General features: G+C 40.3%; 1 protein-coding gene across 1 annotated transcript in view; it reads right to left on the bottom strand.

Moving 5' to 3' along the window:
* SCN11A (sodium voltage-gated channel alpha subunit 11) overlaps positions 1-15,897 on the bottom strand; it is an 84,886-nt gene that overhangs the window by 10,512 nt on the left and 58,477 nt on the right. Inside the window, 5 exon segments of the mRNA XM_006161354.1 lie at positions 4,509-4,650; positions 7,785-7,838; positions 8,488-8,757; positions 9,508-9,609; positions 14,227-14,400. Coding sequence (XP_006161416.1) covers positions 4,509-4,650; positions 7,785-7,838; positions 8,488-8,757; positions 9,508-9,609; positions 14,227-14,400 — 742 coding nt within the window.

The following is a 15,897-nucleotide window of genomic DNA, read 5'->3' as shown; positions in this document are numbered from 1 at the left end:
CCCGGTGTTTAAGCCACCGGGTCCGGGACTCGAACCGTGGTAGACTACGTGGGAGTCCAGCTACATTATGCCAATTTCTGGTCCCATGTGAACTAGAATCTTGAGTTTTATTATCATAAGGGCGTCATGAGAAGGAAGGCAATGGGGCTTCTGCAAAGGAGCGGAAGCACTGAAATCCTACAAGAGTCTGAAATATTTTAAAGGCCACCGATGAAAGTGTAAAAAAGAAAACAGAATCCGTTCCGTGGTCATGAAAGACAGCCAGGAAAATGTCTCAATCTGGACTGTGAGTAGAAACCTGATCATTTATAACTCAGGGTCTACTTTGATGAAGTTTGGTGTTTGAATTACTCCACCAGTCAAGACCCAAATTGTACAGCTCTAGACATTAACCCAGAAGTTAGGCAGGTTTTCCGAATGCTGGGCAGAAGCGCTATCACATTCATCATAATAGCATTAATACAATTATTCTGAGACAGCACTCTGGGCGTGTGTGTGTCTGTGAGTCTTGTGGGATAAAGAAAATGAGTAATTTTGAAAAATGCTAATTCTATCCTTTCCTGCCCAGGAGAACCAGATTTCTCGATATGATAAAGAAGAGATACAAATGAATAAGAGAAGAGATTTGGTGAAGACTTTCTGTTGCTGAATTAGAAAGATCAGTAAGCATAATTCCACGGACACATTTCTTTGTAGTCCTGAATTTGAAGTTGTTCTGTCCACTAGAAAGGCCTAGAAACAATGACCATGAGCATTCCAGATTATCATTCTGGAACACCATTTACCCCACAAAGAAACTAACCCTCCTTTAAAAAGTGGCTGATTATGGATGAGGGCAGGAAGGGTGTGACTGAAGCCTGCAACGTCTTGTCATTTTAGAAACAAGGAAACTGTCAAATGAGAGAAACTAATTTGAATCCTGGTCTGAAAAACCATAGCAACAACAAACTTTAATAGAAATAAACGAATAAAAGAATTAATAAGTGCTTTTAATGAAAGATTCAGGGCAATTTGAACATAGACTGAATATAATAAATATTTTAACGAAACATTCAGGGCAATTTGAACATAGACTGAGTATTTGATGAATTTAAAGGATCCATGTTAGGGCCGGCAGGTGGTGTGGTGGACTCCCACATGGCACACCGTGGTTCAAGTCCCGGACCTGGTGGCTTACTTTCTTGCTTTCCTCCTCTCTCTCTCTCTCTCATTCTGTCCCTCTCTGCTCAAATTAAAATACATACATAAATAAGTAAATACATAAATGTTAAATAAAATAATTCTTTAAAAAAAGGATTCATGTTAAATATTTTAGGTGTAGTAATGGAAGAATGCTTATATTTAAAAAGAGATACGTTTTGAAAATTTATGAATGAAATAATGTGATATCTATAATTTGCCATTAAAAAATACAATGGTAAGGTTGAGTAAGGACATAGAGGGCCCCAGGATGTTATTAAGTCGATAAATGCTGTGCTGGGTGATTGGTACTTTAGGTACGTTCTAGTATATTTTTGTGCATGGTTGATTTTCCATAATAAAAAGTAGACAACAAAGCAAAACAAAACTAAAGGATGCTGTGGAATGATCACAACAGTGATTTCTAATGTAAGCGGAAACCTAAAACCACAAGGGCTGACATCCAAATTGCAGGTGTTGGTGACAATCGAGATTTACGTTCTAGAGGAGACTCTACATTACACATTCCCAAGTAGCAGGAGCAAGAGAGCTGCTCAATGAGAGAGAATGGCTTCCCCAGCACACGCTAATGCTAGTTAGCATCAGTGCATGCTTCGAATGAATGACAAGTCCAACAGAAAAATTTTAAAAAGCCGTCAAACAATTAGCAAAACCAAAGGCAAATACTTAATGACCTAGTTCTGGGATTGAGAAGCACCTTCAAGTTATAAATGCAAGAAAAGAAGCCAAAAAAGGGCAAGACTAGGGTTTGACTCCATAAAAATATTAATGCCTATAAATCACAACATCATTACAAATATGTGAGAGGCAAGTCACAAAATTGGACTTATTACATGAAATTGCATAAGAAAAGGATGAAGACCTCTGTCTTAAAAATAGGTGAAGGATATATAAACAGATCATTCTTTTTTTTGTCTTCTTTTTGAGAGGTTTTTGCTATAGGGTACATGCACTTGCTGGAAAGACAGAGAGACAGAGAGAAAGAAAGCAAGAAATCATCCCCCCAGGGGAGATGGCCACATGCAATCTTTTCTCTCCTTCTTCTCCATTCTTCTCTCGGGATCTTGGGCACACACACATGCCCAGCGTGACTTTAAGCCACCCGGTCTGGGGCTCAAACCACGGTCAACTACATGGGAGTCCAGTGATGTAATCATTATGCCATCGGCTGGTTCCATAAACAGATCATTCTTAAGGGAGGCACCGCTATAGCCATCAACCTGTGAAAAAGCATGTAACTTCACTGATAAATAAAAAAATAAATAAATAACAGAGATAACACATTTTCCCATCAAGATAAAAAATACAATAAAAATGTTCTACAATTGGAATGATAAAAATGGAATAACCAGGCATTCTGATTATTAAAGAGGATACCCAGCACAGCATTTTTGGAAGGTGAGTTGACAGGTCCCTAATGCCTTAAATATTCTAAGAACTTTTTCTGAGGAAATAATCAGAGATACACAGAATTTCAAGAATGCTTATGATTGTTTTGGAAGATTGAGAAATTGAGAAGCAATCTAAGTGTCCAAAAAGAAGGGAATGATTGAGGCCAGTGGGTGGTGTGGTGGTTAGGGTGCTGGACTCCCATGTGGATACCTGTGGTTTGAGTCCTGGACCCAGCAACTCGAAACTCATGCCTGGCACTTGTACATGTATGTCCAGAATCCTGGGAGGATAATGGGGGAGAAGGGATTGTGGCATAGCCATCTACCCTAGGGGGAGACTTCTTACTTTCTGTCTCTTTGTCTCTCTCTCTCCAGCGAGTGCACATGCCCTATGGCAAAAATCTCTCTCAAATAAATAAATAAATAAAGGGGATGATCAGGGTATTCAGTCCTGAAAATTCCCCCCCCCCTTTTTTTTTTTTGGAGAGGTTTTCACTATAGGACGCGTGTGCTTGCCAGAAAGACAGAGAGAGACAGAGAGATAGAAAGCGAAAAATCACCCCCCGGAGGGGATGGCCACGCCACAATCCCTTCTACTCCCTTCTCCTCTTGGGATCTTGGGCAGGCACGCACACATGCCCGGTGTGAGTTTAAGCCGCCGGGTCTAGGACTTGAACCGCTGTCAACTATGTGGGAGTCCAGCGACATAGCCATTATGCTAACTGCTGGTCCCAGTCCTGAAAATCCTTATAGAAAAGATTATTTTATGATAGGCATATAACAATTAGCTTATAAACTACAAAGTTCAACATATAAGGTATTACCAACTATGTAAAAGGAACACAATTTGGTTAGAAAGAGATTATACCAAAACAATGAGGCAGTGTATAAAATGGTTATCATTTAGTGATCACCTTAGGGCAGTTAAAAATTTTCTAAAATATTTCTTAAATTTTCCACATGTACTATAAAGCTTCTGTGGGTTTTAGAATTAGTAAAATAAGCATTTGTTTATTACAATGTGTGCAAAAAAGTCCTCCCTAGCCTAGTCTCTGTGAGCAAATCTTTCCAAGTAGTTTTGATGAATCTCCTACAGCATAGGTGTTGAGAGTCAGGACACAAGTTTGCTGAAATCTGATGGCCTTACATATTTCTGTGAAGAATAATTTGTTTATATCCTTTGTCTATTTTAAGACAGAAATGATCTTTTTGTTTAGTATTTTTATGTAGCAACCTTAATTTGAGACTTGGTTCTTACATTTTTGTAGTGACATTTTTTGATGTTAGTCATTTTATAGAGTTGAGAGCCCATTATGTTCATTGTGGATAATAGTGCACACTTCTTATTAAAATATGACTTTAGTGTTCCAAGTACTAATCCTGGTGCTACTGATCTATTAAGGTTTAATTATGATCAGGTTTAATCTCAACAATAATGACGTCCATTGATTAATACAGTAAGACAGAAGAAAAACAGTAAAACTTGGAACCAGCAGGTGGCGTAATGATTACATCGGTGGACTCCCATGGAGTCGATTGCAGTTCGAGTACAGGACCCAGTGATTTAAAACTCACACAGGGCCCAGAATCCCAAGAGGAGAATGGAAGAGAAGGGACTGTTGTGTGGCCATCCCACCAGGGAGTGATTTCTCACTTTCTGTCTCTCTGTCTTTCTAGTGAACATACCCAAAAAAATCTCTTAGGAAAAACAAAACAAAACAAAAAAAACAATAAAATTCAGATGGTTTCTAGTTCCCCTTGGGTTTCCTCTTTGAGGGTCTTCAACAGGTACACTCTGCAGATACACTTTCTCTTTGTTCTCAAGCAGAACATAAAGGCTGTTTTACCAGGACAATCCTTCATTGAAGCTCTTAGGAGAACAAAGGAGAAATGATCGAATCAGGACAATCCGAATACTTATCTTTTTCTGCTGTTGATTGAAGTTGTCAATGATAACACCAATGAAGAGATTGAGACTGAAGAAGGAGCCGAAGATGATAAAAACCACAAAGTAAAGGTACATACACGGATTTGCCTCAAACTTCGGCTGTTGGTTTATCTGTTAGGGTGTTTTTAATGAGAGAAGACAATTACTAGAGAGACAGACGCATCTTAGCTGCCGTATTGATAGAACCAGTGTTTCTTTGCCGCAGCATCAACTACATACCCTCTCCTGAGAGCCATGCCTCCATGGGGAAGCCCCTCTCTCTGTGTCCCCTGGCTCAGGTTTGAGTAGAACATATGGTGGGGAGCTGGGTGCTGGGAGGGCTGGAGTTTTTTGTTTTTCTAAGAGATAAAGAATCCCTGAGGGATTGTAAGAGAGGAGTGGCACAAATATATTTGTCTTTTGGAAAATGCTCTTGAATGTCTACATGGATACATGATTGGAAGGAGCCAGACGGGAAGTGAGGGAACCAGAGAAGGAGCGTGTTCACCTTGGACAGACGCGGTTAAACTACTGATCATTGTTGAATGACTACATCCTTTATACAGATTCCCCTGTTCTATTTTTTTAATATTTTTAATTTTATTTACTCATTTACTTATTTTATTTTGACCAGAGTGTGTGTGTGTGTGTGTGTGTGTGTGTGTGTGTGAGAGAGAGAGAGAGAGAGAGAGAGAGAGAGAAAGAGAGAGAGAGAAAGAGGAAGCAAGTTACCAGGTCCAGGACTTGAACCATGGTTGGCCATATAGGAATGTCCAGCGCCTTAACCACCACCCCACCTGCTGGTCCCCTCCCCTGTTCTATTTAATCTGTGGTTGTGTCCTTTCCATCTTGAAATCCTAGTGCCTAGTATACCTTCTGATACCTAACATCTCAATATACCTAGAACAAAATATATGAGTGAATCAATGAATGATCAAACTCCAGAATGGACATAATATAGCTACAACCCAGCTCTCTTAGCTCAAGATATGGCCAAATACGTTTTAGATCCCTTTCTTCCAAGTTCTTCACGTGGTCATCGGCTTCATGCTTGTTAGGGCAGATGGTGAGAGAATTTCTCCTTTATCCCCCATCACATTCAAAGATAGAGCTATGAGTGCTTATAGCGCTGTCATTTAAGGAATGTATTTATATTTGTTATTCAATACTCACTGTAGAGACTAGTGCAATGGTTGTAATTATTTAAAAATGCTATTTTTCTCTTTTGCCTTGAAGAACACTTGACCTTAATCCTATTTAGCTTGAGGCACCAATTTCTTTGAACAAAGGGTAGGCATTAGTGGAAATAAGGAATTAATGTTCAGTTTTGGACAGTTAAAATATGATCATGCAGTGGGCTAATAATCTTGCAAGTTAGATTACTGCTTGGAGATATAGATTCTTCATGTCTCTCTCTGGTAAATCAAGAGTTTGGGGCCAGCCAGTGGATGGAGGTTTAGGCAGCTGGATCTCACATGGCCATCTGAGTAGCCTGAGTTCCCAGACCTGGAATTTGAAAAACATGCTAGACATGTGTGTATGGGTGCCCCAAAAAGAGAGAAAAGAAGGAGATGAGGAGGGCTTTCTTGCTTTCCCTCTCTTTCTCTATCCCTCTCCTGTGAGTAAATTTTAAGTGAGGGAGGTTCAGATAAGATGAAAAGACACTTACCCTCATTCCCCAGGGAATTGTGGGAAAAGAAAACAGAGAGACCAAAAAAAAAAAAAAAAAAAAAATTAGAGCCAGAAAGAGGTGTGTCCTGATTCTCCCAATAAATTGAGTGGAACATAGCAAAGATGGTGTTTTTGCTTCGCTTATGTATTTTTCTGGGATACTGGGCAGGCAGGCTGACTTAGGGGCTGGAGTAGAATAATGAGACAGAGAGGAGTCTCTCAGACTCTCAGTTCTCATCTGGCTTGGGCATAGACTTATTAGCCATAGGCCTGCCACTATGGATCTTTAGCAAGGGATGGAAATAGGCTGCTGGGCCAGAAACAGAAGATAGAGCCGAAAGTCAGTTCTTGAGGCCAAGAGGAGATGATAGGGTGAATGGCTTGTGACTCCGTTAACCTTAGCTTTAATATTTGAGACCAGCAGGGTGGTCTTTGACTATGCTGGAATCCAAGATACAACAGCTAGCCACAGACAAGGCCTGGCATGGGAAGAGACACCTGTCTACTTATCTCCATCCACCCACCACTCACTCTGGAAACATGTAAGATACACACTTCTACCATCTAGCTATAAGAGCTTTTCTCCTCACCCTCCATCTCTATCCCAAGGAGATGGATACCTAAGGCAAATTCAGGTGAAAGCCAAGTATTCAAAATGACATAAGAAATGAAATGTATTAATATTTTAAAAACAGAGCCAGACTCGTAGCCTCGTAGGTAAAGAAACTGGATCCCACTTGGCTGACTACAGTTCAAATCCCAACCCCAGTGGCTTAAAAAACATGTCAGGTATGTGTGTGTATGTGCCTCAAATCTCAACAGAAGGGAGAGTGAAGGAAAAGGGATTGCAGGATGACAATACACCATGTATTTTTCTCCTCTGTTTCCCTGTCTCCCTCTCCCTCTATCTCTCTTTGGTAAGCTCATGTACTCTCTGGCAATTAAAAAATATTATAGGGCCATCAGGTGTCATGGTGGCTAAGGCGCTGGACATTCCCATATGGCTGACCATGGTTTGAGTCCCGGACCTGGTGGCTTGCTTTCTCACTTTCCTTCTCTCTGTGTGTTTATCTTTCTCCGGTCAAATTAAAATAAATGAATGAATAAATAAAATTTAAAAAAATATTTTTAAAACATTTGCCTGGTTATCATTTATAATTACAAAATCACAATATGTATACTCATAATATATCATTGTACAATTGCATTGCATATATAAATATAATGTAAATTATAATCACTATCAATAGTTAAATAGCTACTATTACCTTTGTATGTCCTTTTTTATTTTTATACATTTTTATTTACATGTAATCAGTGTACATCTGTACACCATACATAATAGTTTTCCTTGATCACCATGGAGAAAGAGGACTGGACTTTAGGGGGTATTGGGGTGCCAGATATTCATTGGAAGATGCAAAAGAACCCGTGTTATCAGGTAGTGGTATTTCATAAGGTTTTGTCCCAAGAAAAAGAAGACAGACAACCCTGGCAGCTGGAGCTCTGATGCAGAAAGTTTTGGACTGTCCATGTAGTCACAATATCCCTGATTTGACCCTAACACTCTAGAACACGATGGAACACAGACTCACTTCTGTGGCATCCACCGCTGCATACATAATATCCATCCATCCCTTAAATGTTGCCTGCAAGAAAAGCAGAGAAACAGGAACATAACTACAGACTCGCCATCAGCAGACGTGTGCTGTGCAAACGCACACAAGCCCATTTGGCAGCTACGTGTGAGATGATGGCCGATCTTTCTAGGAAAAAAATGTTCAAATAAAAAAACAGTAGCAGGAAATGCAAGGATGTATGTTTTGTATTTTTTCCCTTCATTAGCACAAGATTAAAGCAAAAGGCATTTTTACTTTAAAAGTTGCTAGTGAAGTTGTGACTCAGCTGCTGGAAAAAGCCTGGTTAATGCTCTTTCCAGAAACTAGACCTGTTTGCATTGCTTATCCAAGACGTGGCAACTGTGGTTTGAGTAGAAAACAGTGTATAGTGACTCTACTTATGTCTAAGTCTCCACTCACCTCTGGCTGAAGCTCTGGAGAACAACAGGTGTGATAAAGGACAAGGAAATATGCAAAGTATTACCAGGAGGTTAAAGCTCAGTAGTCAACCACGTTGGAGATCTCTGTGGGGGACAATTCTGGCAGGCATTGGCTCCCACTTGAGAAATTAAGATTGGATGCTGTTTTGTCAATGGGGTCACTGTATTATTAGCTGAGAAAAGGTGTATGATTCTCTCCAGTTGTTTTCTGAGTGAGAAGCATATTAAATAGCACTTACCACTTGCAGCAGAGCAAGATAAGCTTTCCCCACATTGTCAAAGTTGACTTCCGGGTTGACCCAGAAGAAATTGTTACTTTCACATTGGTTTTGGTATGCAACGATGGTGTAATTTATGACTGCATTGATGTCTGTTCCATTAATGCATCTTGCAAATTTTCCGGAAAAAAAGTTCACTCCCAGGATGCAAAATATGAGCCAGAAGATGAGGCAGACAAGCAAAACATTCAGAATGGCGGGTATGGCACCTATGAGAGCATTGACCACCACCTTAAGGAAGTAAAACATGAGAAAAATATGACAGATGGTTAGGATTTTCTAGACATTGATCTCAGAATAGGCCTCGTGCACAGAGCTGGATCTTTCAGGGTTTCATCCTCTCTCTCTTCACATCCACTACCCCTACTTCATGGCAAGGCAAGCCCTCCTTCTAGCTTCAAACATAATAAATTCTTTTTTTTCCCCCAGGTTTTTGCCATAGGGTGTGTGTGTTTGCCAGAGTGAGACAGAGAGTGGGAAAGTGAGAAATAACCCCCCCACACACAAGGCAGGGGGTGATGGCCATGCCACAATCTCTTCTCCTTCACTCTCTTATTGAGATTTTGGGCACACACACACACATGCCCGGTATAATTTTCATTTCCAGGTCCAATATTCAAACCATAGTTGGCCATGTGAGAATCCAGCACCTTAACCACCTTTTGCTGGCCCCATAGCAAAATTCTTTCTGTTGCCACTGACTATAACTTGAGAAATGCCCCATGACGATGGCTTTAAGGACTTATGGGGAACCTGCCCTAGGATTTCAAAGAGGAGCCAGAGTGCATCTCAGTTGTCATGGAAGCTTTTCTAGGATAGAGATGGTATCTTAATTTTCCTTCACCTCTGAATTTCCAAATACTGGGCTGGGTAAGGAGGAAAACCTTGGAAATGTAAAGAAAGCCCAACCCAAGAAGAGCAGTCAGCTTTTCTGCCTTTCCCTGGTAGTTCAACGTCCACCCATCCATCCAGGGAATGTACCTTCATTCCTTCAAACTGAGACAGTGCTCGAAGGGGCCTCAGTGCTCGTAGAGTGCGGAAGGACTTCAAGCTCTTTAAGTCAATGAGACTGGTCACAGAAACCTGGTGGAGAGAGAAGCCACAGAGAGGGCATTTGACGTGGTGCCTGGGGGAGCCCAGGAGGACTCAGAGCCTTTTTTATTTACATTTTTTAATTTTAATTTTTAAATTTTAATGAATTGATTAATTTACATTCATTCCCTGAGCATCATCACAGCATACAAAATGTGACTTCCCATCCAGAATATACTGCATAGTGGCTTAATCGTATGTTATCATCAATAATTTTCCATCTCTAGTTTCATATATATCTATATATATATAAAATTCCCCCTATTTCTTACCCTCTGCCATTTCCCACCCTCCTCCCAAATGTGGGAGAAAAAAAGGGCTTGAGAGCCCTTTTCCTGAGAGGCATAACACCTCCTGTGCACGGGAACCTGTCAGACCCCGCTGGATGGGGGGAGGACAGACAGATGGAGAGTACCTTTTTCTCCTTGTCTGGCAAAATAACAGTATTGTGATGTTCATGGTGAATTTACATGATTCATTTACTAAAAAGAAAAAGAAAAGCTGAAAACCCATTGTGAATTAAGGAAACAAAGAGACATGGCCATGATGTGTTGTAGGGATCCCAAACTGGATCCTGGATTGGGGCAGGCACAAGGGGTGGACGTGTGGAAAAGAGGAGCCATCAAGGACCACGTGAAACTGATGGAATTTGAAAATGGATGCTGATTTTAACAGTGAGCCAATGTTAAATTTCCTCACTTTGACCATCGTATCCTACAGCCGTGAATGAACAATGTCCTTGCTTTTAGGAAACACACGGAAACAAAGAGGGGTAAAGGGACACGATGCTTGCAGGTTAATCTCAAGCAGTTTAGAAAAAAAAAATATAAAGAGAGAAAGAGAATAGGCCCTGGTGCTGTGGAGCATTGGTAACACGTTGTCTGGCAAGCATGTGGCCGACCACAGGTTCAAATCCTCAGATTGGCCTGAAAATACACTGGGCACTTGGGTAGCGCTAAGGATTCTGGGAAGCTGGAGTGCTGGGAAAAGGGATTATGGCATGACAAGGCTCCGTTGAGGGTGCATCTCTCTGTTTCACATGCACTCTCTATTATATATTTTTTAAAAAAGATGAAAATACATAGTAGGTAAGTAAAATGTTAATATTAGGTTGTCAGAAGAGTCATGACACATTGTTGTATGTTTTTCTATGCAAAAAAGGCATCATGACTTTCCGATGAGCCAATATCGAGTGAATCTGGAGAAAAGAAGACTTTTTAATATTATTTCTTATAACTTTTCTAAAAGTTTGAAATGACAGCAAAATAAAAATTACCAAAAAAATTGTCTGCTATTATTTCTCTTCACTCAAATAGCTTCTTTTGAGCTATTTTTCAAATAGCTCCAAATGCAATTCTCTTTTCAAAAATACTTCTCCCGAATGGTTAAGATTGAGGAGTAGAACCCTTTGTTAAATACACTCAATTAAAAGCTAAAAATTGGCTAAATTTAAGTTGAAGACATCCTTTATAGATCTCAGCAATTACTTAGTTATGGAGAGTCTTCAGAGACTCAGCTTAGAAGGGGAGTTGCTTAGCTGGATTATAAGTGAATAATAAAACCCCTGGGTCCAGCAGATGGTGTGGTGGTTAAGGTGTTGGACTCTCACATGGCTGACCACTGTTAGAGTCTCAGACTCAAAGTCTTGAAAATCATACCAGGAGTGCGTGTGTGTGTGTGTGTGTGTGTGTGTGTGTGTGTGCCCAAAATCCTGAGAGGAGAATGAAGGAGAAGGGATTGTGGGGTGGCCAACTCCCTGGGGGGTTATTTTTAAATTTCCGTCTCTCTGGAAAGTGCATGCACCCTACAACCAAATGGGGAATTGTCTCTTTTTTTGTCTCTCTGTCTCTAGTGAGTGTATGTGCCCTATAACAAAGATCTCTTTCTCAAAAAACAAACAAACAAACAAAAAACAACAACAAAAACAAGAAAGGAAGAAAGAAAGAAAAAGGAACCCCTGGCTAAGCTGATGTTAACAGTTAATGTTTATCTGAAGACATCCACCACTAATCTTGCCAACTTGTCACCATCAGTGAGAAGAGGTGTTCCTAGTGGCCATTGTATGCCGTTCTCCTAGAACTTCACCTTGGTCTCTGTTTGACCAAATATGGAGGCATCAATGAGACCCATAAAAACACCACATTTCCCCCCTCCGATGCTGTCTTCAAATGAAATGTCTTCTGGTAGTTTTATCTTTTTTTCTTTCTAACTTGCATTTGCTACTTTCCACTGTTTAAAAAATCTATTGTATTGGAGACCAGCAGTTGGTGTAATGGCTACGTTGCTGGGCTCCCATGTAGTTGACCATGGTTTGAGTCCTGGACCTGGTGGCTTAAACTCATGCCAGGTGCATGTGTGTGTGTACCCAAGATCCTGAGAGGAAAATGGAGGAGAAGGAATTGCGGTGTGGCCATCCCCTCTGGGAGATGATTTCTCACTTTCTGTCTCTCTGTCTCTCTCTATCTTTCTGGTGAGCACATGTGCCCTATAGCAAAATCTTCTTCTTCAAAAAAAAAATCTATCGTATTGATGTATATTATTTTTACATTACTTAAAAAAATTTTACATTCAATCACTGTATATCATCCCTACAACACTGAAAATGAATTTTCCCAGCATGAATTCCCTGTTAGTCCAGTCAAAGAAATTCTCATACACATTGTTGTCAATTGATAATTTTCCATTTTTTATGTATATTCTTATGTTTGTTTCTTTTAGCTGTTGTGGAATATTACTACATATCAAGTGAAACTTCATGTCTTATGGATTTATTCCCTCTTGGTGACTATGTAGGTTATTTCTGAATCTTTGCTATTATGAACACCAATAAACTGGACATACATGTGAGGATTTCCTGGCTACAAAGGCCAGAGTTTTCCTCAAATCTATAGCAGAAAGTAGTATTTTCTGATTTTAAATTTAGGCTTATTTATCATTTCACTTAGGGAAGAAGTTTCCTCATAGTGGCTGTACCAATTAAACTGTTAGCAGTGATTAGAGATTCCATTTTCCTTTATCTTTCCCGATAGTAGATACATCCAACTTTAAAACTTTCACCAATCTGAAGAGTAAAAAGAGGCCTCTCATTTTAACATGAATTTCTTTTCTTTGTTATTTTTTAAAGAGAGATTTTTGCTATTGGGCACATGCACTCACCAGAAAGACTGAGAGATAAAGCAAGAAATCACCTCCCCTGGGGGATGGCCACACAACAATCTCTTCTCTTCCATTTTCCTCTTGGGATTTTGGGCATGCATGCACATGCACCCAGTGTGAGTTTTAATCCACTGGGTCTGGGTCTGAGACTTGAACAGTGGTCGACTATGTGGGAGTCCACTGATGTAAACATCATGCCATCTGCTGATCCCTTAACATGCATTTCTGTGCTAACAACTGATGTAACTAGTGTATATTTCTTGATACATTTTTTGACAGCTTAAATTCTTTCTGTGAATTGCCTGTTTGTATTCTTTTCCCATTCTTACTTTGGTGGTCTTTTTCTTGTGGGACTCTTTATGTATTATGTAAATAACAATCCGTTATAGGGTGAATATTATTTTTATGCTCTAAATTGTCTTTAACTAATAATCACAGTAGGATTCAATAGAAAAATTAATGTTTTACACTTTGATATACCTGAATTTATATGTCTCTTTTTGTGGTGGATGTGATTTTATACTCCAAATTATGAAGATCATTTTATATCATCTTGACTGACAAGTAACATTGTAGGGTTGTTGATATACATTATCTCACCTAATCTGAACACCAATGTTCCCAGCGAAGCAGTGCTATCCCACACCTGCCACATTATATCAGACAGAGCTGTGAATCCCAACGTCACCACTTATCAGCTCTGTAACCTGCGCCTCTGAGCTCCAGGTTTCCTCATCTGTAATGTGGTAGGTGTCACACAATGCTGCTCAGCTCAGAAGAGGGCTGTGCACATTCCGTAAGAGAATGTGTGTGGACCATCTGCTTCTGCTGCTGGACATCATGATGGGGACCAGCCTAATCTGTTGGCTGCTAACTTGCTTTGAGAAGAAACAGGAAATTGAAAGAAGGAGGGGAAATGGGGATCATCAAAGTTATTTTAGATACATATTAGGCATAAGCAGGGATCATGGGGAGAAGAGCATGAGTGCCATCGGGAAAAGGTTGAAGGGTTAAGCATACAAGGTGCCTGGTATGAGGGGTGGGACTTGGGAAAGGCTGGACTGCCAGTACTATGAAGAAGCCATGAGGGCTGGCCCTGGGGAATAGCAGTGAAGCCCTGTGCATGGGGAGCTGGATCCTGCATGGCCAATCCCAGTTCAAATCCCACCCGAGAGACTTGAGAAACACGCAGGGTGCATGCATTAATATAATCCTGGAAGGATGAAATGGAGGAAAAAAGACTGTCACATGATCATGCCCTAGTGGGGGAGGGAAGGCTGTTCTTGCTCACTCTCTCTAGTGAGTACAAACGTTCTGGCCAATTTCTAAAAAAATTGGCAATGATAACAAGAAAAATATTTTAGAGATGCATCCATATAAGACACCCAGAAAAAGCAGCTGTATGACCCCCTCCCTTAACCCCATAGAAAAACACAGAAATGGTCAACTTACAATCACAATGATGAAATCAAGCCAGCACCAGGCACTGGTGAAATACTTCCCAAATCCAAAGGCCACCCATTTCAGACCCATCTCCAGGATAAAAATATATGTAAAAATATTATCAGTGCACTCTAACAATGATTTGACTTGGGGTCGATTACTAAGATGAACATCTTCGAATATCTGAAATCGTAAAACACAGTCATAGGGTAGTACATTGAATATTTACAAAGAACTCTGCCCACTTTGCTTCTAATTTGTCTTCCCTATGTGAATAAAAACTCCTATCTCTTTTGGTGATAGGTTTTGTTCAAAATGTAGGAAGGCTGAACTTTTCCAGTGGATCAATTCCTTGAGTAAGTAAACATGGAGGAAGGAGAGTCTTACTTCTTACTTCTGTTGGCATTATCGGTCCCAGTCCCTTATCACTGGCCTTCAGAATATCAAAATATCTTCCTAATGAATCACCACACTATTTCCTGGACTTCCTAATCCTTTCAAGCTTGTCTAATATACCTCCCCAGTTTTTCTGGATCCACCAATGGACCGAACCACCTCTTTCATCTTCCTACTTACCCTCAAGGCTCTATGTAATGCCTTTCCATTGCTTTTAATGTCAAGTTCAAGTGTCTCGGTTCACTCTAGATCCTGCCACTTCTGAGACCATCCCATCCCACCACAAAGAGACTTACCTGTTTACCTCAGTATTCCTTACAAATATGATTGGTTTGTAGATACACCATGATAAACAAAATTTGGGAAGCTCTGGGCTGGAGCTCCCAGTGTAAATGACTTTGAATGTTAAATATTCATTAAGTATAATTATGAAAATGAGACCCTTTACAAGCTACATCCAAACATGTCTCTCACTCAAAGTTCTTGTACGATTCTACATAACTAGGATTATAGGTATAGAGTGTTTGTGAAGTCTGTGTAACTAGTGTATAATCTGTCTTTTTGGTCTTTACCAAGCTGAGGATGGAAGAAAGAAAGGGGTCTGGTATTAAACTTGCCCAAGATATTTAGGTATATGCTAAAGGCAAAAAGAAAATCAGCCCTGCTGTTGAGGACTACATTATCCCACGGCCCTGGGAAAAAAAAGAATTCAAAAGAGTAAAACAGCTTCCCTTCCAATTGCCAAATAGATTTTTGATGAGAAATTGCCCTCCTCTGTCTCACCATCAGTCTTAAGATCTCAGCTTGGCTGGTATTTTCTACAGGAAGTGGTCCTGTCCCAGCAAGACTGAGACAGGCATCCATCCGACATGCTCACAGGTCATTGCTGCTTCTCTGAGTGTGTCCCTTGTGATCCTGGTCTATAACTCCTCCATCTATCTTCTCTACTAGATTCCAAACTCCTGGAGGTCAAGGACCTGTCTGTATGTTTACCTTCTGAAGAAAGATAAATCTGAATGGTACTGGAAAGTAATGTCCTCCTTCATTTTGTTTCTTAGCAACAAGCTGGCTTAGCAAGTCACGTTGCTCAATGGATGAACAGCCTAATACAAGCAATTGGGCTTTGGAGGGTCCAGCTTTACAATTAGACCAATTTCTGATCCACGCATGTATGGATTATGACCATTATTACTTGCTTGTCCGGACCACAACATCTCAAACTCTAATGAGCTTCAAATCACTTGGGGGACTTGTTACAAAGTCAGGTCTCTTTCAGCAGGCTCT

The sequence above is a fragment of the Tupaia chinensis genome, unplaced genomic scaffold (genome assembly GCF_000334495.1).
Source record: "Tupaia chinensis unplaced genomic scaffold, TupChi_1.0 Scaffold138441_1, whole genome shotgun sequence".
Lineage (NCBI taxonomy): Eukaryota > Metazoa > Chordata > Mammalia > Scandentia > Tupaiidae > Tupaia > Tupaia belangeri.
Note: the sequence above shows the minus strand (reverse complement) of the source record. Positions and strands in the feature narration are given on the sequence as shown.